The sequence below is a fragment of the Falco punctatus genome, assembly GCF_963210335.1.
Source record: "Falco punctatus genome assembly, chromosome: 10".
Lineage (NCBI taxonomy): Eukaryota > Metazoa > Chordata > Aves > Falconiformes > Falconidae > Falco > Falco punctatus.
The window spans coordinates 7,211,713-7,235,034 of NC_137590.1; the positions used below are offsets into that span (position 1 = coordinate 7,211,713).

Below are 23,322 nucleotides of genomic sequence, written 5' to 3' on the forward strand. Positions count from 1 at the left end.
GGGAAATAAGATCTATACAATTCTGAAAGGTGTGACTTTACCACGGAGTTCTTTACCAAGTTTTCAAATATGAGACCTGGGGGCTTCAAACAAAAGCAGCAAGTGACAGTTTTAAAACCTGAGGAAAAAGTTCTTCATTCAACAGGTGCTTATGCAAAGGAACCCCTTGCCAAGGTATGCTATGAACGCCAAGAGTTTACATGGGCTCAAAACAGATCAAATTGTTTAAAGACAAACAACTATTCTTACATTCTTACCAAGTACTATGCAAATTCTCTATTATTTACGATAATCTGCTCTCAAACCCACTTCAATATATGGTTGAATGTTATCTATGACTAAACAGATATTATTTAGCAAATGTTATCTATGACTAAAACTGGATGTTTCATAGGACAAACTACGTTTTACTCTTACTACTTTGTATGTGTGATTTGATACCGATACAGATGGGGTTGTTTACTTTCCCAGTTCAGCAGCATCACCACTGAGGACGGGTGACATTTAACTTGGCCATTTGGCACTTCAGATACGGAAGCTTCAGAGATTCAGCACTGAGCATTGTGCTTGTTGTCCACGTGGCAAGAACTAGGCAATTTTACTTTGTACCTGACATTTCTTGGTGGTATTTCAGAGCAGTACTTGGCTTCTGCATTGGTCTGATGGCTGTGCAAGAGATGCACTGAAAAAACACGCGCCTTCTGACTTGTCTAATCACTTCAGGGCTCAACACAACTACTAGAAAGGGGATTCCCTTGGGAAGGCACTAGGCTTCCACATTTTGTATAAACTTAAAGGCTGCTTTTCAGAAGGACCTGCTGTGATGCCTGCAATTGTATATATGTCAGCATGTATGGCACAGCCTACAGAAAAGGGATTTTCAGACAGTCAGCTCATCTGACTGAAGTAAGAGCTCCTTTAATTGGTTGTGGGAAGTAATATTGATGCATTACCATGATGCATGAAGCCGTTATTGCAGAGTCCAACACCCAGTGCGACAGCTTCCTCCCGAGTCTGACAGTCTCCCTAGAAACAAGAGGATAAATATTACATCTCAGACTACTTCCTAAGCTAAATTATTCCACTTCCCCACTGCATAGCTTGGGGCTCTGAAATTAGCAGGATGCTCTTTGTAGGGAACAATAGCAAGAAATTAAAATTGCTACCCGCTGCCCAAATCCCATTTATTCCTATATATAGCATCTCTTGCCTCCTACAGGAACCAGGACAACAAAGACCAGAATTCTGGAAAGTAGTTGTTTAACCCACAAAGGGACATAATAGCATCTCAATGTAGACTTTTCATTTGCAATCAAAGTGTTGGACTTTAGGACCCATTAGCCAGAGACAATAAAACTCATTCTTAAGAGAGAGAAGTTGAGAGATCTTATCTATATTCAACCAATGGACAAAACCCCTGAGTAAACCCAGTGTATGTGAACTCCAAAGGTCAGACTGGTTAAAGCTGCAGTGGCATTCTTTTCTCACACAGACCTGTGAACAAAGACTTCGGTTTCTCACTACCTGAAGCCTTGAGTGTAGTATTTCAAAACACGTACCAAAGGTGACTTGCAAATTTACCAATTTACCTGAAATGGCAGCATTAACTTTTGCATCTATAATTCAATTAAATACAAGAAATGCTTTGTTTTCTCTACATAGCTGCTAATTTGCAGTCACAAGTGAAGACTTTACAAACATGCTGCTTGTACTTCTTAGGCAGACATGTAAGTTCTAAATAGCGCTCGTAAAAATCAGCAGGCACTAATTGATTGGTCTTACTCAGATGAAAAACACTGTCAACACTGGTCACCTGATGCAGGATTACCTGCTTCCCAGCCCCCAGACAAGAGAACCTGGGACCTGCTATCTCACCCAGAGCAGTTGGTCAGCTCATTTCAGCAGGCAGGGGACCTGCTGCTCTGGCAGAGGAGCATTTCGGCATATTACTTTCAGACCTGCTAAATTAGAACCTGTATCCTACACAAGTGTCACACCTCCTTTTTCCCCCTCCATCTGGAGAACTAGATATCCTGAAGCTCTAGCAGCAACTGCAGAGTAGCGTACTGACCTTGTTTTAAGCAAACCAGCCTGCAGACCAAGAGCCCTCTGATCTTGTCAGCAGAACATCAGCCCTACTTCAAGTCCTACTAAGGAGAGCAGTAGCTATTTGCCAGGCAAATACTGGCAAAGAACAATCATTATGGTGTGAAGATACTATTTAAATACAGGATAAACCGGGATCAGCACTTGCCAATCAGCAGCACTACTGGCTCTTGTTGAAGAGACTTTCTGAGAGCAAAAAAAAGGCATGACATTTACAAATGAAGAACTAAAGACTGCTGTCTTAGCAGGAAAAAGACCAAAGCAGTTCTGGAGGGACTGTATAATTATATAACCACGGAAGGAAAGGCAAGAAAAGGGGTTTAATAAACCTGAAGTTTAACTTTTACTATAAACTAATTTCAAGTCTTTCTAAGTCTTTCCTCATTTTCAACATCCAGTCATGCGACAACTCTCAACACTCACTTTGTGCTACTTTAGAGGATAAATGGGTAGTTTATTTTAAAGAGGCTGGGACTTAAAAATGTGATTATTCTTTCAACTGTAAATAAACTGGAGTAGAAATGCCTTCTAATGTTACTCTCTTAACCTTTATGAATCCACTTTTTTGTAGGCAGCAAAATCTTCGCGTATGAAAGCTCTGAACCAGACTTGACTACTTCCGATGATGTTAACTTGGCCTCAAAAGATTTCATTAGCAAAACAGAATTCTCTAATTATAAAATATAACTTTAAAATAGGTCATTTCAGCTCACCTGCAAGTACTAAATGTTATGTAGTAGTTTGTCCAAATACAATGCAAGCAGTAACAAAAATCTTAAAAAAGAACCACTAACAATCTTGACAGAATGGCTTTCTCATAACTTTTTCATATAGAAATTGGATGGGAAACTAGATACACTAGTTTTGACAAGATAATTTAGGTTTATTCAAATATAATCACTGAATGTGAGTCAGCAGAATTTTAGCAAGTTTACAGACAGTACCATAGTCAAGAATCATGCCCAGAGCACACTATTACTATTATTACTCATAATATAATAATACAACATTGTTATGTATTTATAATATCGTAATTATTGTATTATAATTGTTAATCTTATATTATTTTATGACTATAATTATTGTAGATAATTAATAAATAATTACTTCCACCATTACTATTATTGTTGTTGTCTAGTTCAGCTAATGCCATGATGTCTAAAGCCCTAATAATGGTTATGTTTTATCACAGATAAGTTCTGGAGGTCTGGATATAAATCTTCAGCCAGATGACAGAAGTACTGGTTTAGTGGCAGTTCAGCCTTTTAGTGCACCCCCAGCACCACCTGAGATTCTGTGAAGTACAAGAGCTCTGACATCGGTAAGTGAGGTCTGTGTTACTCTTTGTTCGCAGCCTATCGGTAGTCAGAGAAATACCAGGTTGTAAAATGAAGTTCAGAGGGTCCAGACTCAATGGAAGAATGAGCCCCCTCCCCTCAAGGATTACCTCTAAATATATAGAGAGACTATAATATAATTCACAGACACTTTCAGTGTAAATCCATGGATATGGATCAGACAGTTCTCCTTTCAGACTCTGACTGCTGTAACCATTTCTCTGTTACATTCAAAGGGTCACTAAAGTAATGCCTACAGGAAACCGATACAGCGTTATGGTTTCCAGGATTTGACTCTGTGCCTCTAGAAGAGGCATGAACACTTCCATCTCCGACCGGCACTTATGCTCAGACGTGCTTCTCTCCACCATCATCCCTCATGCACAACTTCCCTGAGACATACTGCGTGAATAACTGCAATAGGATCCAGCTATTGTGAAGAGCTACGAACAATAAAAAGACATCAAGCAAATTCAGCACTAAATCTCCAAGTTGTTAGGAAATTGCTTGACCACCCGCTCTCACATGCAAAAACTCCCTTACAGTGAATGACCTGTGCTAGCATATCACAGGGCACTTTATTAATAAATCCGACAGTCAGTGATGCTCAGCTCCTGCAGACCCCTGATGTCTACAGAGCCACAAATGCACTGCACATGCAACAATAAGGCTCTGAATGCATACAATACATAGGGGATAACACATATATCACATTTGAATACAACTGTTGAATTGTACACAAGATTAAGCCTCATTGAGGACCCAACTTATCTCTTGCCAGAGTATAATAGCCAACAATTTCCAGATGGGAGGATGAGGGTACAAAGTACAACTGACACCATTTCTTTGATTATAAAAAACATTCTTACTCTTTTGCTCTGTTCAGTCTTATGAATATTGTAAAGGTCAAGAAAATTAAAAACAGTTTTCTTATTAGGAAGGGCTCCCACTTGCATTTATAGCCTAAATTGCAAACAGAAATGAGAGAAACTATCCTTCAAGACAGTCATCCCTACGTCACTAAATCGAACAGAAACAACAGTCCTCACTTTTTCTGTGTGCCATTTCTAAACAAAAATCACAATGTAAACTGGTTGTCAGAAGCAGAAACAAATACATCCCAGCATTTTTGTGTAACAAGTAGTTATCAGATCGGATACCATAAGCAAGATTTTCAAGAAGAGAAGCCTAAAGTTAAACTGAAAGATAGATATTTGAGCAGTTAAATAAATGAACTACTCTGCAAACAGCTGAGTATTTGTTAGCTCCCACTAAAAGCTGTTGTTGGCTAGTATGGCCAAGTATTAATGGTTGCTAGAAGACAGTTCAATGTAGTATGAAAACACCAAGCAAACCTCCATGAAAATTACTATTTGTAAGGTTCTATGAGCAAAGATTGATTTAGCCACACAGACAGGAATTCATCTAAGTCATAGATGGTGATTTAAATGTTTAACAACGTTCTCCTTTAACTGAGCTCAGATGATGTTTCCCTCATCTATGCATCTATATACACGTACATATGCACACATATACACAACATAAAAAGACTTCTGTATCTGCCTTTAGTACAGTCTGGTTCAATCTTAACGTAAAGTTCAGTAAACAGGAGAACTAACAGCCACATTAACCTACCAGAATGAAGAAAAATGGGGAAGAAAATGAGCGACCTTTTCCAGACCAAGAGCTGATACTTTACTTTGCTATCTGAGTCTTTCTACTGCCTACAGCTCTATGATTAACTATTATATTGGCCTGATTACATCTCTCTTCTTTGGCAAAAGCAGACTTCTTTTTCCCCCCCTCAGCTTTCCATGAAGAAGACCCAGTTAAATCACGTGTAACTGGTATGACAGCCTCAGTACTAATATCCTTGCTCTCCTCTATGCTCTTAACAGGAAAACAATTGACTACTCCATTCTCATTCAGTTATTTGGCACAGAACAACCTTCAATCATATCAATCTTATTAATGTAAGAGGACGTCAAATGCAATTGCAGGAAACGTTTCTGAAACACAACATCCCTGGTTGTCAGAGGCCAGATTCTCATTCAAACTAGCTTCCCTTTACGTCATTTTGGCCGTATAGGACTTAATGTGATTGTGAATCAGACCATCATTTAAGACAAAACCAGAATGTACAGTTGACTCTATGACAGTGAGCAACACGGCACACTCTCCCTTTAGATTGCTTTACACCATCAAAGCTAAATTTTTAATTTCCCAAGCTACAGGTGCTTCTCTGTAAATTACAAGGTAAATGTGGGGATACTACACTTTCTAAAGACACTGGTGTAGTTGGTGTTAAACTCTGATTCCTTTTTTAGTAAAATTGTACCACACCTACACTAGATTAAACGAGACCAACACTGCTTTAAACATCTTCCAAAAATCCCAAGAAATAGAAAAGGTCCCCAAGAACCATCAGTTCACCACTCCTAGGGCTAGGAAAGAACTTTATTCCAAAGATCTTTATTCCTCTTTATGCTGCCAAATAACAAGTTTTCACCAAATGAACAATAAAGTGTAAGACTATAAATTCAAAGAATCAGAATATGTTTAATTATGTTGAAATATTCTCTAAATAACTGCATTTTATTTACTTTTAAATGGAACTGAAAAATTAAGCTCCTTGTCAAAGACAGCGGTATCTTAACGTTTCTTACCTGTGCAATAAGCCAATCCACTAGTTTACTTGCAGGGATTACTGATTTGTAGGTCTTCAGGTGGTAGTCGCGGTCTCTAATTAAGAAAGAGAATAGAGGGAAAATCAGGACAAAAAGGTAAACACTTCTTTTACACTACAGATGTACATATACTATTGGGACCTACTATTAACAAGTTGAGGAAAGAAAAAGAATTACAGACAGATAAAAAAAATTATAGACTCCCAATCACAAATAAATAAAAACTAAGAAGCAGATATCCTTGCTCTCTGGAAGAAAGGACTAGTTTTTAAACTTTTCTAACAACTTGAATTAGGAAGATATTTCAGATCAATACAGAGCAGTATTATTTCAAATTTCTCTAGATGTTGTTTCAAGCCATCTTCAGTGAGCTCACATTCTTGCCAGAGGCAACCAGGGCATTCTTTTTGCAAATGTACTGAGCTGCTCCTTTAACTCATGTTAGAATATTGCCACCATCCATTCACCTGAAAATCACATTCTTCTGGCTGGAAGTCATCTTCTAGTTTCCATCCTAATCCATTCACGTCCAGTTTACTGTTACTGGCTCTGTGGCAGCCCCATCTATAAGCTTAAATAATTCTTCTCTAGTATTTACCCATCAACGTATTCATCAACAGTGACCCTACATACTCCCTCCCTGCCCCTTCCTTGTTAGGCTCACTGAATTAAGCACCTTCTAGCCTACTCTGTCAAGATAGATTTTCCTGATTCTCTGCACCTGCTCAGATTTTACTTCCTTTAGCAAAATATCACAGAGTAGCCAGATACAAATAGAGCACACAGTGTTCTTTTATGGCATTAGATAATTTCAGCCATTGTAAATAAAAAAAGAAGTGTTGTATTTAGGTCTTGTAACACAACTTGCACCATCGCACACACAGTCCTTGTAGACAGCAGCACTGTTCCTGAAATTAGGAAAAGAAACCCGATTGTAACTTGCTGCTTTTTGCAGTTTTCTTCCATTCCTCTTCTCAGAGCCATGGAGATAATTGATGTTTTTAGTCTTTCATAAAATACTTCTAAAGAATTTTGATACAAATATAAGAGGACTATGTGGCTTAGGACATTGGGCTCAAACACCTTTCACCTCCAGGTCACTGGATTTAATCCAGCTCAAGAGAGAATGAAAAGCTCTTTCCATTTTAAGGCTGTTTACTGGCCTGTGTGAATAAAGTTTCATGGTCTCGATCCAGTTCCTAGCTCCACATCACAAAAGCCATTACCACAATTAATTTGCATTAATTGGCTCACTCTTGTTGAGAGTCTCAGTAGAGAGGCCAAACGCTGAATGGGCTATGAAGAATTAATTCCTCTCTCACCCTCGGAGGTGGTCCTTCTATTTCAAGCCTGAGGTCCACTGGCATGACTGTGGAAGCAAACTTTCACAGCCACTGTGACTGTTTCACTGTCCGGATGTATCTATACGGCAGCTCAAGAGAACACTTTTCTTCAGTTCTGTCAAATCAGCCTCTTTCATTAGCACCACACTATTTGACTTTTTTTTTTTTTTTTTTTTTTTCAAAAAATCTAACATCAAACCACCATCTAAAATTCATCGTGCTCATGTTCCTTTCACTAATCATCTACAGATACAAACACATTGTGACTGGCTTTTGTAAGTAAATGCAGCAGAAATGCCTGTGTGTTTGCAGAATGCAGGGTGTGAGAAATTATAAAGGAAAGCAGGACTTTCAGATCTTGGGAGAAAAAATACCCAAAATAAAACAAGCAAAAAAAACCCCACCAGCATTTCCAGAAACATGTCCTCAGAACAAGAGCTTTTCCTCATAGTGCTTACACACATTTTTCAGTTTGTCTTCCAGTAATGTACTAAGCCCAGCACAAAGCTGTGGGAGTATTCTGGGCAGTTTTTTCCCCTCTCACACTCTTATCTTGAGAAAATGTGCTTTTGAAATGTCAGAACAATAAAGGAAAGCATTAAAATATTGAGTACGAATGAGTAGGGGTTTCCAGACTGTGAGAAGCAACTCCCAACGTTTTCATACAGATGCTGACATTGAGCTAGAGTTTTGACTGAGCTGGCATCAGCATCTTGGTCCAAGGCCTAGTCTTTCACTACTTGTACTTAAATGCTTGTCAGGTATTAATATTTCAACATTAGTTCACTGACTTTTCCCCCCATTTCAATCTAGCCTGAACAGGAGTAGAGAATGAATCATAGAAAGTTATCCAGAACCATGAGCTACAGGTGAATAGTCAAATATGAATGTGGGAACCATTGAAATTTTGGCAGAATCTTGCTGCCTCACAGGAGTTAGAGGAATAAAACGTTCTTCACTGGGTCTAGCCTATCTATGTACTGAAGTACTGTCCATCACACATGTAAGTGGGAGCAAGTACTCCCACCCTCACAACTTCCCCAAAGTAGATCACGGATGTATTCAGAACCTTCTCCACATCTAAGATTTTTTTCCAAAATGTTTTACTTTTTATATATCAACCCCCAAAGCAGCATGCTTTATTTCCAGCAGGGTATACCATCTTGCCCTCAAAGTACATCAGTGTAAGAGTTTACTTAAAGAAAATTATAAAGGCAAAGGCTACATGGAAACTCCCAGGTTTCCAGGGAAGATGACTAAGTAAAATTATGTCCCAAGGTTGTCAACCAAGTAACTGAATTTTGAACTTTATAATTCCTCCAGATCCTCTTGGCATGTGAACCTGCTACTCCAAGCAGTTTTCCTGATTTTCTAGAAGGAAGATTGCACCAGAAAAAGTAGGCTTCATCACCTTGCTAGCATGATTGCAGGGATCAGCAGTCTGAAAATGCCAGATAAAGCAGCAGGCCAAAGGCACAGCACAAAGTAATAAGTTTTGCACAACTAACTTGGCTAAAAGCTAGTTCATTTAGGCTAACATTAGGCTTGTCAGAAGCAAAAAGACATGACAAGAAGAGGATGACAGCCTAGGAGATACCAGTTTTCTAACAGGGACATAAAAGGAAGAGTAAGTAGGAAAGAGAATGGTGGGAAGAAGAGCCTAAACATACTGAGAATGTTAAGCCTATACAGAAGGATCCTAAAACTTCTGAGAGTCTGCTATTTTTCACTGGTCATACACAGTTTAGATTCATGCAGTCACTAACACAGATGAATCCTGATTCTATTACAAAAATAGCACACTGATAGAACACCACAAGACAGGCCTATGGTAGTTATTTTGTCCTTCCTGATTCCCTAAAGTGTAAGACTACACCCCTTTCAGTTTGTGGGTACCCTGAGGTCAGTGAAAATTTTTAAGCCTCACTTACCTGCTCTGCATGTGAATTGCCATCTTAAGGGGTGAAATGTGTATGTGCAAATACACGCATGCATATACATAACCATTCTGCCTACCAACAGCTGCCTCGTGCTTTCCTGCTCTCTCCATACCCTTTAGGCAGGTTAACTGAAATCCGTACTACTGTACAACAGTTGTTCTGGAGAAAAAACCCTAGAGATCTAATTAGGCAAATTTATGACTGATTAACTGTAACTATCTTTGCAGCTCCTTTTAGAATGACAACAGCATCTCAGTGAAACATCAGCTGTACAAGCTGGGGACAAAAGGTCAGTTTTATCGAATTTGGGACTCCAGCCATGCCCACCAAAGGCTTGTTTTTCTTCCTTATCAGTTTTTTGTATGTAAAAATTAAGTACTCCTAAGTGAAAATGCCTGATTTTCAACCACAAACACCTAAACAGAACACCTACATGGTTCAGGGTGGTTTCCATTATAGGCCAGAAATGTTCATCTGATGTCACAGTAAGGCAACAACATCTGAAAATCATCTCCTGGGATCTGGGAAGAGAGTTAACTAGCACTTGCAGATTATCTCAAGTCTTTAGTATTTATTTATACAGATCCAAGTACTGAAGATTTTGCCCAAAATTGTCAGGGTTTTTTCAAATTACAGCTTCAGGTTTTATTCTACTTCAGATTAGTTTTTGTTTGTTTAGGGTGCTTTGAATTAAGGAATCCTAGCATCACATTGGAATATGTTTACATTATTTTAGCATCTGTTTACGTTTTCTATAATCCAAATAATAGAGCAGCTACAATCACGTCACACAATCTGCCCTGAATCAGTAGTCTCTTATTAATCACACCCACTTTAACTCACATAAAATGCCAAAGTAAACAAACAAACTTTTGTCATGCTAACAGCTCTCATGAACTAATAAAGGAAGCAAATGTCAGGAAGACTATAACACTAGCCTTTCACTCTCCCAGAACCCAGTTCCAACATCCTCCAGCAACAGTACAACTAAAGATCTAAACTGTGGAAATAGAAGGGTAGTGAAAGAGACAAGAAGATGCAGAAAATTACTGTTCATAATAAGAAAGAATACAGATTTCAATAGTAATGTGTCATCCTTTTAACAAAGCCAGAAAATATATACAAGGGGATCATGAAGGGGAACTTACTTTACCACTGGAGTATAAAGGCAGTGCAGTCGGCAGTAGAGCCTCACACCCTGAAAAAGGAAAGATGCATGGTATTATCAGCTTTTTCCTTTTCAAAAGAACACTGACTAGCTAAGGCTGGCAAAACCTGGACACTGATGTCTCTACTTAGCTGGAATTATCTATTGATTAACTGTTTTTCAAAACAGTTCCCTTGTCCTCTTTGTCAAACAAATCTTTCTTCTTTCCCTGCCTCCAGAAGCCAAAAATCTGTACTTTTATCTCTAATCACCTCCATTCCAACATTTTCTCCATTAATCCTTCCTCACAATTAACCCATGAACTTTTGTCCATAAGAAGAAATCCAATTTATTAAAAGGTATGTGGGCAGATATGGGATCAACAGAACTCATTCGACATATAATTATCAGGAACAGCAGTTAAATATTGATCTCTTCTATCTCCCTGAACCATAATGCCCAGATTTTCAGCAGACATGCAGTATTACGGCTTGCTGTTTTCTTTTAAGATCTTTTGTTACTATATTAGCATTGTAATCAGCAGTCTTGGGTGCAGTCACAACTGCATTGTTATTTATTGCTAAGCTCTGCTTCCTCTCCCTGGGGTGAATGTATGTCTTCTATGGCATTAGAATGGATAGCTTAATACAACAAAGTTTAACAGCATTAGAGATCTCCTATATGACAGGTCAATGACATTCAGAGGCAGAGCAAACTCTTTTAATGCAAATCACAAGGTTCCAACTAAGAATGATAATACAAACCTTGGACATGATGTCTTCCAATTCACTTCTTGGCTTGTACGTTCCATCATCATAGCGAAATCTGTACATCACCTGCTCATTCTTAAACTGGTGTTTATCTGAAACTAAAACACCAGTATGATAAATAAAATCAGTCTTTTCTCCCCTGTCATGTTCTTCATAGGCCAGCTGGCATGTCTACACCTAAGTATTTGCTGGTATCTATCACCTCCTGAAGAGAGGACTCAGCTCTTCAAATTTCCCCTGTGTACATACATGGTTATGCGCATTTCTGAATAGCCCCACCAACAAAAGCAGTTTTCTAAAACACTGCAGCTCCAATAAAATTGGGATTTCTTCCTTTTGCACCAGATTCAATTTGCATAAGGCTTTGGAAACAGTCCTAGTGAAGGTAATTGGAACCGTCTGACTTTTTTCAATAGCTTTTGAAGGAAGTGCTTGCAAATTCCCACAATAGTAATTGCAGCACTGAAGTAATTTCTGCAGTGGCCTAAAGTTCTGCAACTCCAAAAAGAGAAGCATGCTGGTGGGAGGAACTACAGCTGTTAGGGGTATTCTAGGGGTGAGTTCCCTCTAGAAATTAAGTACTATTATTGAGAGATTGCTTTTTCATCCAGAATAGCCGTTCCACAGCAGGGCAGTTAAAGTCTTATTAGGTACTGCTATATACTGATGGGCTTTGAAGACAAGGACACGAAAGATGTTTCAGTGTGTTAAGGAACCATTTCAAAAGAAGCATTGGCCAAAAGCAGAAAAGAGTTAAAAAGCATATCCAGTGTCAAACAGATTTATCCAATGCACCAGACTGGAAGAGGGTTGAAGTCTATATCCAATTATACGTAGGTTTACCTGTCTCTGTTCTAAGGTAAATACTTTCAATAGAGCATGGAGGTGGGAAATCCTCACACCAAAGATAGTAGTTTAGTAACTAGTAGAAATCATGTTTCACTGATTCATAAGTAAGTAGCAATTTTAAGTAAAAAGCGCCAACAACTGTTCAAATTCAAAATAAGTAATAAAAAAATTTCAAAGTAATAAGATTTTAGTGTGTAGTACAGAAACACCATTGTTCACAGCCTAGTTTAATGGAGACTAGTTACAACTGTGTAAAGAAGGAGAAAATCTAGAGAAGAGCAACCAAAGCAGACAGCAGATAAGGTGCTGTAGCTTAGCCACTGTCATCTTTCCTGCCTTTGCCAACGTAACAAAATCATGGCCAGATCTTTGTGCTGGAGCAGCCCTGAATACTTTGGATGCAGTATTTCATAGTGTAGGCACAGCATCTGATGAACTGAGAAAAAATATGGATTTACGCTGTTTAAGATGCATCTTAGCCTGAGTTTCATTAACCTGAGAAAACTCATTGCAGTGGATGGCTAAAGATAATTAAACTGTATTAAGCAGATGCAGAAGTACTAGGACTCGGTTGGAGAATTAGTCTGCCTTGCAGAGCGGGCACGGTAACAATTTAGAAGCCAGAGACCAGAAATTCTTAAGACCTTCCCTCATTACATAGGGCATCCTGGTCTTTAATTAAGATTCCTGCTTTTGGTGATATTCTTCCTTAATTTCACAGAATAAAAATTTGCAGGATCTGGTGTATATCCTTTTGTATACAGTGGAATCTCTAAGCTGCGTAAGCTATTGACTTCTTTCAGTGTCTGCATGCTCTGGATTTTGTATTTCGAAATCCAATTTAGGATTGAGTCTGCAGAAAGCATCTTTTGTATCTGGCACACAGCAGATCAGGTTCTGATCATTTCTGCTCTCTGTGACAGCTACCAGAACTTCCACATCAGCAGTCCTGGTGTCCTGGTTTCAGCTGGGATAGAGTTAATTTTCTTCCTAGTAGCTGGTACAGTGCTGTGTTTTGGATTTTGGATGAGAGTAATGTTGATAACACACTGATATTTTTAGTTGTTGCTAAGCAGTGTTTATACTAAGTCAAGGATTTTTCAGCTTCTCGTGCCCTGCCAGCGAGGAGGCTGGGGGGCACAAGAAGCTGGGAGGGGACACAGCCAGGACAGCTGACCCAAAGCTGGCCAAAGGGATGTTCCGTACCATATGACGTCATGGTCAGTATATAAACTGGGGGGGAAAGCTGGCTGGGGGCCGCTGCTCAGGAACTGGCTGGGCATCAGTTGGCGAGCTGTGAGCAACTGCATTGTGCATTGCTTGTTCTGTATATTCTTTTATCATTATTATCATCATCATTATTTTTTTCTTCTTCTGCCCCATCAAACTGCTTTTATCTCAACCGATGAGTTTTCTTACTTACACTCTTCCAATTCTCTCCCCCCTCCTGCTGGGGCAGGGGAAAGTGGGTGAGCAGTTATGTGGTGCTTAGTTGACAGCTGGGGTTAAACCACAACACCCAGATAAAATAGCCAGAATTAAAGGAGATACAGAGGAAACGGAGTGATAAAACACACAGAGCTCAGCATTTAGCAATTTTCTATGGCCCTGCTTCTCAGGCAGGCTGAGAGATCAGCAGTTTTCACCTGATAGTAATGTAATGCCAAGTGAAAACAAAAGATAAAAAATATTGCCTAACATAGAACCGAGGTAAGGCCTGCATTATGGTGCCAAAGTTCCATGTTCTTGCTGTGTTACAAGATACATAATGGGATACTTTCATGTTTAATGATTTATCAAAATCTCAAGGGATATTTCCTTAAGTAAATGCAGCACTGCAAATACTTTCCAAAGTCTGGCAATAATGGTCATTGAAGATACTAACATCAGGAACTCTAACGAAAGGTAACATTAAAACGAAACCAGATGCACCTCACTCAGGGTATTTGAATAAGAGGAGCAGTAGATACAACAGCACAAATTTCTTTGAGCTGTAAAGCTGTGTTTAGAGAAAAAGGACATTGCTGAAAGTGTCAAGTATGAAGATATGGCAGAGTGAACACTTGTCATGAAGTAACAAGTCTCAAGACAGCTGTTTGCACCAACAGTACAAGTGTACACGTTCAGAACACAGGCAAGTAAGGGCGTGAGCACAAAAGAGCATTCCTTCATCTAAAGGCGCATCCCTACATGTTGGAGCCAGACTGTTCCAGTTGTCCAAAGCCACAGTTAGGGCCAAGTACTCAAAGGTGTTCAGTGCTGTTAAGCTCACACTCAAACCCCTTCAAAGTCTGAACGTGCCTGAAAGTATGTCTTGGTACCTGGGGGTGGAAGTGTACATGCAGGAAGGACTAGATTATTAGGTTTAGATTATATTAGATTTCTCTGTGTTAAAAAGAAGACATCATTTCTTAACAGTGGTATTGTTACCTGAAAGACAAGTTTGTGGAGCTGAGTTATCAAGAGATTAAAGCACGACTAGCCTAATTAAATGGCTTCCCTATTTAAATTGGTTTCCAAGAGATTGTATGGAAATGTAGACCACTGGTGACTTAAGACCTATATACCATATTCCTTTGATGTGCATTTTGCAGCTAAACTCATCTGAATGTTGAAATTGGGGCATCTGCTGTTTAACTAGAATAGGACTATGTTGCTCTGCCTGCATAACATAATATGAAAACAATAGGAAACAGCAGGACAAATCTGAATTTAAAGAACATAATCCGGAGAAAGACCTTAGTTTAGCAGAAACGCAGACAGGACAGGTAATTTTCAGACAAGCTTTGGTCATACACTTGTATGCACTGTCCCACTCCTCTAAAATACCCCTCATCACAACACTTCAAGGTCATCTGCTGGGCATGATGAAGAAACATGGGGCATCACTATTTTAAAGAGAGACATTCTTGCCAAATGAGCTGGAAAGAACAAATCCCACAACAAATCCTCCATCATCTCTTTTTCTTATGACAAGCAGTCTCATTAGAAAGAATGATCCATCGTCTGTAGCCCCTCACTGTACCTGTGCCCCATTCTAAAGGAGCCCTGCTCAACTCTCCTCTGTATTGCTCATGTCTCACATGGAAAACTATATTTACTGATCACTACAGATTTTCAAACACACGTAGTACAAAGGAATACATACCTGATATAGTCTGCAACAAAGATATTGCAGAGAAATCAAGTAACTACAGGCATAAACACTTCCAGGATACCCAACAAGTCCTGTTTTCATGACAAATTTGCCCACTCCTTAGTCCCAGGAGTCATTAAGTATTTTGAGGATTTGATGGGTATGGTACAGGGAAGTATTTGAACGTCATGTGAACAGCTGCAGTCAGTTTTCCACCCTCATTTCCAGGGCATTACTGAAATCTGACACCTCTTTATGGCGTGGAGCACTCACCATGATGAATGATTCCATTTTCCAATAGTGCCTGTCCCAGGTTGACCCCTTCCTCTGGTTTGCTTATCTCTCCAATCTCTGTGAGCCATGATACAAACTCACTGCAAAGGGAAGCAGAACAGAAACAATTAGCTTTTTTGCTCTGAATATAAGCAGACACATGCCTCTGAAAGTTGTCAGCCAACCACAGGAGACTTTCTCCTTGAACCAAGCATGAAAACTGTTGTACGTGATGATACCTCTACTAGGTGGCTCAATTTCCTACATTTCTTGAGGAAATGCTCTGCAGAAGATCCAGACATCCTACCTGTGACTTTTCCCACCATTTCCCTTAGCTCATCATAACTAGCACACACACAAAAGGAAAGAGGATATGGCTGGATCTATAAAGATGCTGCAAATCCTTGTTTTATTGACCAATCCAGACATCCAAGGGGAAAAGGAAACCAAAGTTAACTGATGAACTTAAAAACAACAAGCTGGAGAGTAGGGAAAACGGCTACTTCTATCCAAGCTATCCTTCAAGCAGTGTTCGCAGCCTTAGTTATATATGCTCACCTTTCTTCACTGGGTCTGATTTCTGCCCCCTCCCGCCTCCCTCTCTAGACGGTGTAATTGCATCGGCTTTAATGGAATCACAGTAGGACTTGGGAAAGAAGATTCAACACACTGAATTCAAGCACAGAGCAGTAAAAGAGAGCACAAGCCCCACAGGTTAATTTAAGGTCACTTATTGGAGTTGGTGCCTGGCAGATACATAAACGATGCTTCTCATTTATAGACAAAAGGTGCTAAGTCTGTGTGCTCGTGCAGCACAGAACAAAACCTCTCACTGGTGACGGGCAGAGCTGCACATACGGGAAGAATAAAAGCCAAAAATGGATAGATATGTAGGATGTTACTCAATTAGAAACAGTAAGTACAGAAAAACAGACATTGCAAGCCTGATGAATACAGCACTGCCAAAGCCCTAGGGGGCTGAGATGTTTGCCAGGTTAATTAGCGATTATACTAGTAATGTGTTAAATTCATAGAGAAGAACAAAAGGAATATATGAAAGCAGAGCAACATATGGCCAATCTGAGTTCAATAAACCACTTGGGTGCTTGCCAATATGCAGAGGGTTGCTGCTTATCACAACCAGTATCCATGCCTCCACTTGTGGGCTCTAAATGAAGTATTTTTAGACTGTTCATATTTGTCAGAGCTGACTCATCTAAGCTGTAGGTAGTATTTGCATTTTGCCTTTAGGATAACAACAACTCCAATACTGAAAACTTGGGTTTTCTGAGGGGCTACTCTGTAACTGTCATAGCGTAGAAAAAGCAGCAGAATCTATTCAGCTGTGCCAGGGGAACCCCATGGAAACCAGTGGAGTTTTGTAAAACTCCTAAAGCTGGAGTACTGTAGTGATGAGTCAGACTATCTCCTAAGGAAAGCTCCTTCTCAGTTTTCCAGTGATTCTTAAATGTTTCTGGAGGCATTTAAAACCTGAAATAGAATATAAACTGCAGAGGGAGGAAAAGTAAGAATGATCCTCCACACTCATTACTGAGAATACAAGACACACTCTGTGGAGTGTCCCATGACAGACGTGCTGGCCAATGACCGTAACCATGTTAAGTACCCAGTTGCTATACATTTTTCCATCAAGCGCAATGGGTCTATGGCAGTTTACAGCACTTCCCAAAGCTTCAGTGGAACTGTTACCCTGTTAGCTTTCCTCTTCTTTTATTTGGAACCATACCCCTGGAGTTTATTTGGATTGTAAATATAAAGCGATCTTATTAAAATTTGAAATTGTGAGCTGAAAAAGGGAAACACTACTCTCATAGCCCTGAAGCCTCAGAAACATGGGATGGTATTTTTAAGAGCTACTTTAAGACTTCTGTGGTATTTGATTCATAAGTAAAATCAGTAACTGCTCTGAAAGCTTTATAAATACTGAAAGTGCACCAAGAGGTTTTTTAGCTATATGCTGGACTGTTGCTAAAAAAGCATCAACTCAAAAAGTGGATGGCAAAGCTTGACTTGTTTCCTCATCTTGTCCTAAGCAGTACTCCAGTATAACTGGGAGTAACCTCACTTCCCAGTGGTGCCATGCCCAGTTCTCATCTGGCATGCAAGTCAGGACACCATCTCCCAACTATACCTCTGAAATTAAGGGACTTAGAACAGCTGGGTTTCTACTCCAGAAACACACAGGAAAATCCAACCCATCCAAGTTTGTGCAAACTGATCAGGTATGTTTGGAATCTCCTGAGGTTAACAGATCCTCTCTATTACAAGCTCAATACAGTTTCAAGGTTTTGCAATCAATTTAGCGCAGTGCTGAAAAGAAGCATGGCAAGCATATCATTTACACATACTGGCACCAACACACATGTCCCCCACTGTACACTATTCACGTGCCTAAATTCCACTACGGCTAAGAGTGGCTAGGAAGATGGAATTGCACTCATGCAAGTCAGCTGCTGAAGTTAAGTTCAATAACAGCCTTATAAATAAATGAATGTGGCATTTCTGAAGACACTAGGATTAGTTTATGCTTTTTTTTCTGCAAACACATTATATCTCTTGAATTATTAGATGCTATCTGATATCCAAAGGCCAAGAGAAAGATTATTGTTTGCAGCCTTAGTGTTACTCTCAGCTGCATGTAGCAGAAAACCACTAAGTACATCTCAGCACAGTTATCAGTGACTCCCTTAGGCAGGAATATCTGAAAAAAAGAACAGGTCACAGCCAAGATGCATTGTTCAGGGGAATCCCCAGGAATGATACAAAAAGTGTGCAAATCATGACTGGATTGTACTGATTGAGTGGCACTCATCTGAGTTGCCCGGGACTGTACCCACAAGTGACTGTTGGAAAGGTATCAGCAGAGTTATTTTCTGTGGGGAAGGATGGAACATCAGCAGAAATAATGCTTTTGTCAGTGACCAGGATACCTATAGGTATCTCACTTTGGGCTCAGTTACCCACTGACAACATTAGGTCAGGTCCTTACTACTGGAGTGTCAGGTGAGTCTCAGGTGGCTGTCAAGCAAACTGAGGGCAATGAGCAGGACAGATCACAGAGCATGCAAGAAAACAGACATTTTAAAATAAAAAGGGATAGCAGGAAATCCCAGATAAGACCTCACACTAAGCACAATATTAGAGAATCCACAATAGGCTCATATAGATCAGCCTGGAAGAACCTAAGTTTCTTACCTGGTACTTCTTGTTGCACGGAAAATAGGAAATGCTGTATCAAGCCTCCAAAAATCAGAGCTTAAAGGTTTCAATTTAAATCCAGCAGGATCAACTGGGGGTGTGTAGGGTGTCTGTGTGTGTGTGAAGAAGAAAGCAACCAAATCTCCAAGAATCAAGAATTTTTTTACAGCTCAAATATCCCCAGCCTGTGTTACCACACCGCCTTCCGTCAGACAGAAAGACAATGCACCATTTCCACACCCTGTACCCAAGGAATGCTGCCTGCAAACTTCCATTACAGAGACCGGGGAGGGAAGGGATATGAATGAATAATCTATCTCTCAGAACTTTTTTTCCTCCCACAGTTGATCACTTCAATCATAAACAGCTGAGGCAGAAAAGTCTCATGTCAACTAATGTGTCTCCCTGTGTGCCATGCAGGACATTTTCCTGCAACAGCTCCACTGCTACTGTACCTGATCTCTGATCTGATTCACCCACAGGGTCTCTCTTCTACTGCCTCATATATGTCATTCTTCAGAATTATTTTGTAATACCTAGACTAAGTGAAAAAGAGGTTTTCCAGCCAATAAAGCCCTATACTTTATTATATGCACCAGGACTCCTGATGCACAAAATTTCATTTGTGTCTGTTACCCTGACAAACAAGAAACTTCTAAATTCAACCCTGAGACTTGGACAGTTCTGCTGGATTTAAGCATCACCTGATAAGCATTTGCTCGTATACAAAAGAGGATACGGGTTGTGCCACCAACAGCCCTGAGCTTGTGGGAGTTAAGGTATTTATTCTTGTTCCTTTTGCTGATTTGCAACAGCTGTTATGAGTTACTGTACAATAGATTGAGCTGTCACTATACAGCCTGTGTATGGCATAAATAGAAATCAATGATTAATTTTAATAAATCAGCCTTTTCAATTAAGCTGCATCAAAGCACATCTGATCTGATCTCACAATGCCAGCCCCAGAAAATCCAGTCTGTTCTTTTAATTGGTATGAAAGGGCCTTTTCAATTCAAATGCCACTTACTTGCCAAGAAAGCACTTGGGAACAGTACTTAATTTTCTCCTCCTGTCTTTGATAAGGTTCACTTTCTTGCTCATCATCATTTGGTACAGCTTCTCTCCTTTCTCTGCAATCATGACGTATGCATCCCTCTCCATTCCCAGTTTCAAACCTGGAATGCAAAGTGAAAATTCCTTCAGATCCTTAACATCAAATAAAGTGTTTGCTTAAAGTCAAAAGCTGAGGCCAAACAGAAAAAATGGTCAAAACACAAAAATTAACTGACTTATTTTCCAAGTAAGGGGGAAATTGGGTCATTTATTTATATGAATAAAAAAGGTGAGTTTAGCACCACTGAGGTGCTTGCAGCATTTCTTCCCCATTTTAAAAAGTAGCTTTAAACTTATGATTACATCACATCACACAAAGCAGAATGGTTTACAGAACATGGAGAAGTTCCAAAGAAAGATGCACATGGGTCGGGGCAATCCCAAGCACAAATACAGGCTGGGTGGAGAATGGATTGAGACCAGCCCTGTGGAGAAGTGCTTGGGGGTGCTGGCTGGGTGGGGCTTGGAGCAACTAGTCTAGTGGGAGGTGTCCCTGCCCATGGCCAGGGGTGGAACGAGGTGATCTTTCAGGTCCCTTCCAACCCAAACCAGTCTACCTGTTTCTATACCTTCTGAAACTGGTTTCCTGTTGCAATCTCACTTTTGACCCTGAAATAACTGCCAGTGTAGATCTGTTCAAGGCAGCTAAATGCTTGACAGAGCGGATGACTTTTTGAGCGTTATATTACTTGAAGTCAAAAACACAAACCTGCTTAAATTAAATTCATATCCTTAATTAAATCAAAACTAGACCAGAACACTATTTTCTCATCTTTTCTTAATTAGCCTATTTACTAATATCCCTAGACTAAAAATACAGTTTGACAATCATATTATCCAGTCAATGAAATAAATACTGAATGATTTAAGGAATGACAGATAATAGGATATAGAGAAAATTTCACATCCACTTTGTACGAGTTTCCACATAGTTTATGTTAACTTGAAAACTGCTGCAGTCAGGAGGATGATTCTCTGAAAACAATAGGTGTCTATGTTACAACTATAGTCATAATTGGCATTTTCTGGCACTCTGCCTTTTAGATCTGCAAATTGCTTTAGGAGGGCAGCACATGAGAAAAGCAGTTTTGCTGCTGTAGATGTTTTGTCTCTTCTAGCCTGAACAAATTTTTTTTGGTTTCTGGCTATGTTATTCTAGAACTTGCAAATTAGGCAACTCTGGAGTCCAAAACAGAGGCACAGATTTTAGACATCTCTAAGATTAGCTTGAAAACAGGCAGCCTGAATTGGTCCTTTACTTAGGTGCCTGCTGTTTGCAGAGATTGACATCAGACAGCGATCAGTATAAGGCTAGAAAATGAAAACTGTACATTCTTTGAGAAAAGCAGGTCACCCTAACTGGACGTAAATCCTGTTGCTCTATGGTAAGATACTGAAATGAACTAATAGTCTTCTGCGTCATCAGAGCTGCTTTCTAGCTTTTTGAAAATTTTTAATGCATTTGTTTTGGAGGCTTGAAACGCATGTTGCAGAAGTTAAGACTTGCACAACATTTTGTCTTTCAAATACAGTATTGCTTTTGTGTCCAATATCTGGCTAAAGGTTTTTGCTCCACAAACCCCTGCTGTTATTCCTCCATCCTTTTCTTCCCCCAATACTGTGATCCAATTCAATGCGAATGCTGACACGTGTAGCTGAGGCTAATTTGCAATGTGAACTCGTGATAGAAAACAGCCTGTGTAATCGTATACGTGTTCCCTGCTGGTCTTGCATCACTGAATTCCCCAGGCTCCAATGCAAATGACAGACTGGAATGCACATTCTACCCAACTCATCGTACAGAATTGGGAATCTCACCAATTTCTAATCCAAACACTGATATCTCTGTGACTTTGCAAGTACTCTGATCCAAAGGAGATTTTCCAATACAGCCTGGAATGTCTGCCAGAATATCTATGCTTATCCTGAGTGTCTGTCATCAGCAGCCACATCATAAAAATATATATGACAAAAAGCATCAGAGAAAACGCCACTCTTACTAGCCAATGCTGCATGGAAAACTTTGACAAACTTTCTATTAAGTAATAGTTCTTTTCCCTTCCTAATATTTATTTCAGTCACCTCCCCATATTCTCAAGCTCCCTGTTTCTACGTGGTCTGTTTCTCTAGTCCTGTCTTTTTACTTCTTACTAAACCTTTTCTCTCCTCATACATTTTACCCGATGCACAGAAAATTCTGCAGAGCACTAGTGACCTCACAAAGTGAAAACTGACTATGAAATGGAGACTCACAGGACCTTTTAGAGATACAATTTAGCACTCTGAGGGTAATAGTAAGACGCAAGAAATGTATTTTATTTAAAAAGTATCATGTGGAAGATCAGGATCCTTACAGTACAGTGGGATGTAGAACTGACCACTAAGCAAAAATCAAAACTGATTCTCTCCGTTGCCTTCAAGTAGTTCTCTTGAATTTCCACCATGCCCAATCTACATCTTGAAGGTAGTATCCTTGCTATTATGAAAAGCTGTATTGAGGTTTATAGAAGATGATGTATGTTAGAAATGTTTTATATTCTATGGTAATAAGAAATGCAACGTGCATTGTGGTTAGCAGATTAGATGCAAAGTTTTATAACATAAAAACTAAGGTTTGGTTTTGAAAGGACATTAAAGGACTTAGATTCTCTGCTTTCATTAGACTTCAGTGATAGATCTATAACTTTCTTAAAATACTTTAAAACTCTATAAAGCATTGCAAGTACACGTTCTGAAAACGTACTACTAAAAAAAGGTTTCAGTCTGACCTCTTTCAAAATTAGCATAGATGAGCAATTATGTCTTTAATGGAGTTGCATGTGCAGAGAGGCAAACCATTTCTCAAAGTCAGGCGCAGAATGTTTTGAAATAAGTGTCATTTTCTCTGGCGATGAGCTATTATTGTTCCCATTAAGCACACAGGGAAGGAGGTTCATTTGTGAATGATAGTTCTGACTTTTAAAGGAACTCAGAACTTTTATCACCCATCCTGAATCATGGCTTTGTGAACTTGCTTCTATTGTACACACTGTTTCAAGATAAGCTCAGGTTTTGTTTCATTCCACAAGAAAAGATAAAAGTGACAAGCATCTGCAAACATTTGTCACAGTTCTCAGTCTAAGCGTAATATTTCTACAGTTTTTCCTCCATGAACTGTTCTGTTTATTTCAAGATCATGGAGGCCTAGTTTGTGAGAACGAGTTTTTGCCACTGCCTCTGGAAGAAGGCTGCAAGCTGGATTTTCTTCTTTCCTTTTACTGATAAATATAATTTTATCATATTTACAAATAAAAGACAAAAAAATGAAATCAATTAAATGTAATTTTTTCACAGTAATTCAATGCATCAAAGAAACTGACTCCAGTAAATAAAAACATTTGTTAAACATACTGACATAAGTCC

General features: G+C 39.4%; 1 protein-coding gene across 2 annotated transcripts in view; it reads right to left on the reverse strand.

Annotated features, from left to right (window-relative positions):
- Window positions 1-23,322, reverse strand: part of PREX1 (phosphatidylinositol-3,4,5-trisphosphate dependent Rac exchange factor 1) — a 165,333-nt gene that overhangs the window by 37,340 nt on the left and 104,671 nt on the right. For both annotated transcript variants that reach the window (XM_080404924.1, XM_080404923.1), the window contains exons 10-15: window positions 19,835-19,982; window positions 15,589-15,689; window positions 11,325-11,428; window positions 10,562-10,611; window positions 6,110-6,185; window positions 954-1,026 (exon numbers count right to left, since the gene is read on the reverse strand). In XM_080404924.1, coding sequence (XP_080261050.1) covers window positions 954-1,026; window positions 6,110-6,185; window positions 10,562-10,611; window positions 11,325-11,428; window positions 15,589-15,689; window positions 19,835-19,982 — 552 coding nt within the window. The remainder of the gene's footprint in view (window positions 1-953; window positions 1,027-6,109; window positions 6,186-10,561; window positions 10,612-11,324; window positions 11,429-15,588; window positions 15,690-19,834; window positions 19,983-23,322) is intronic.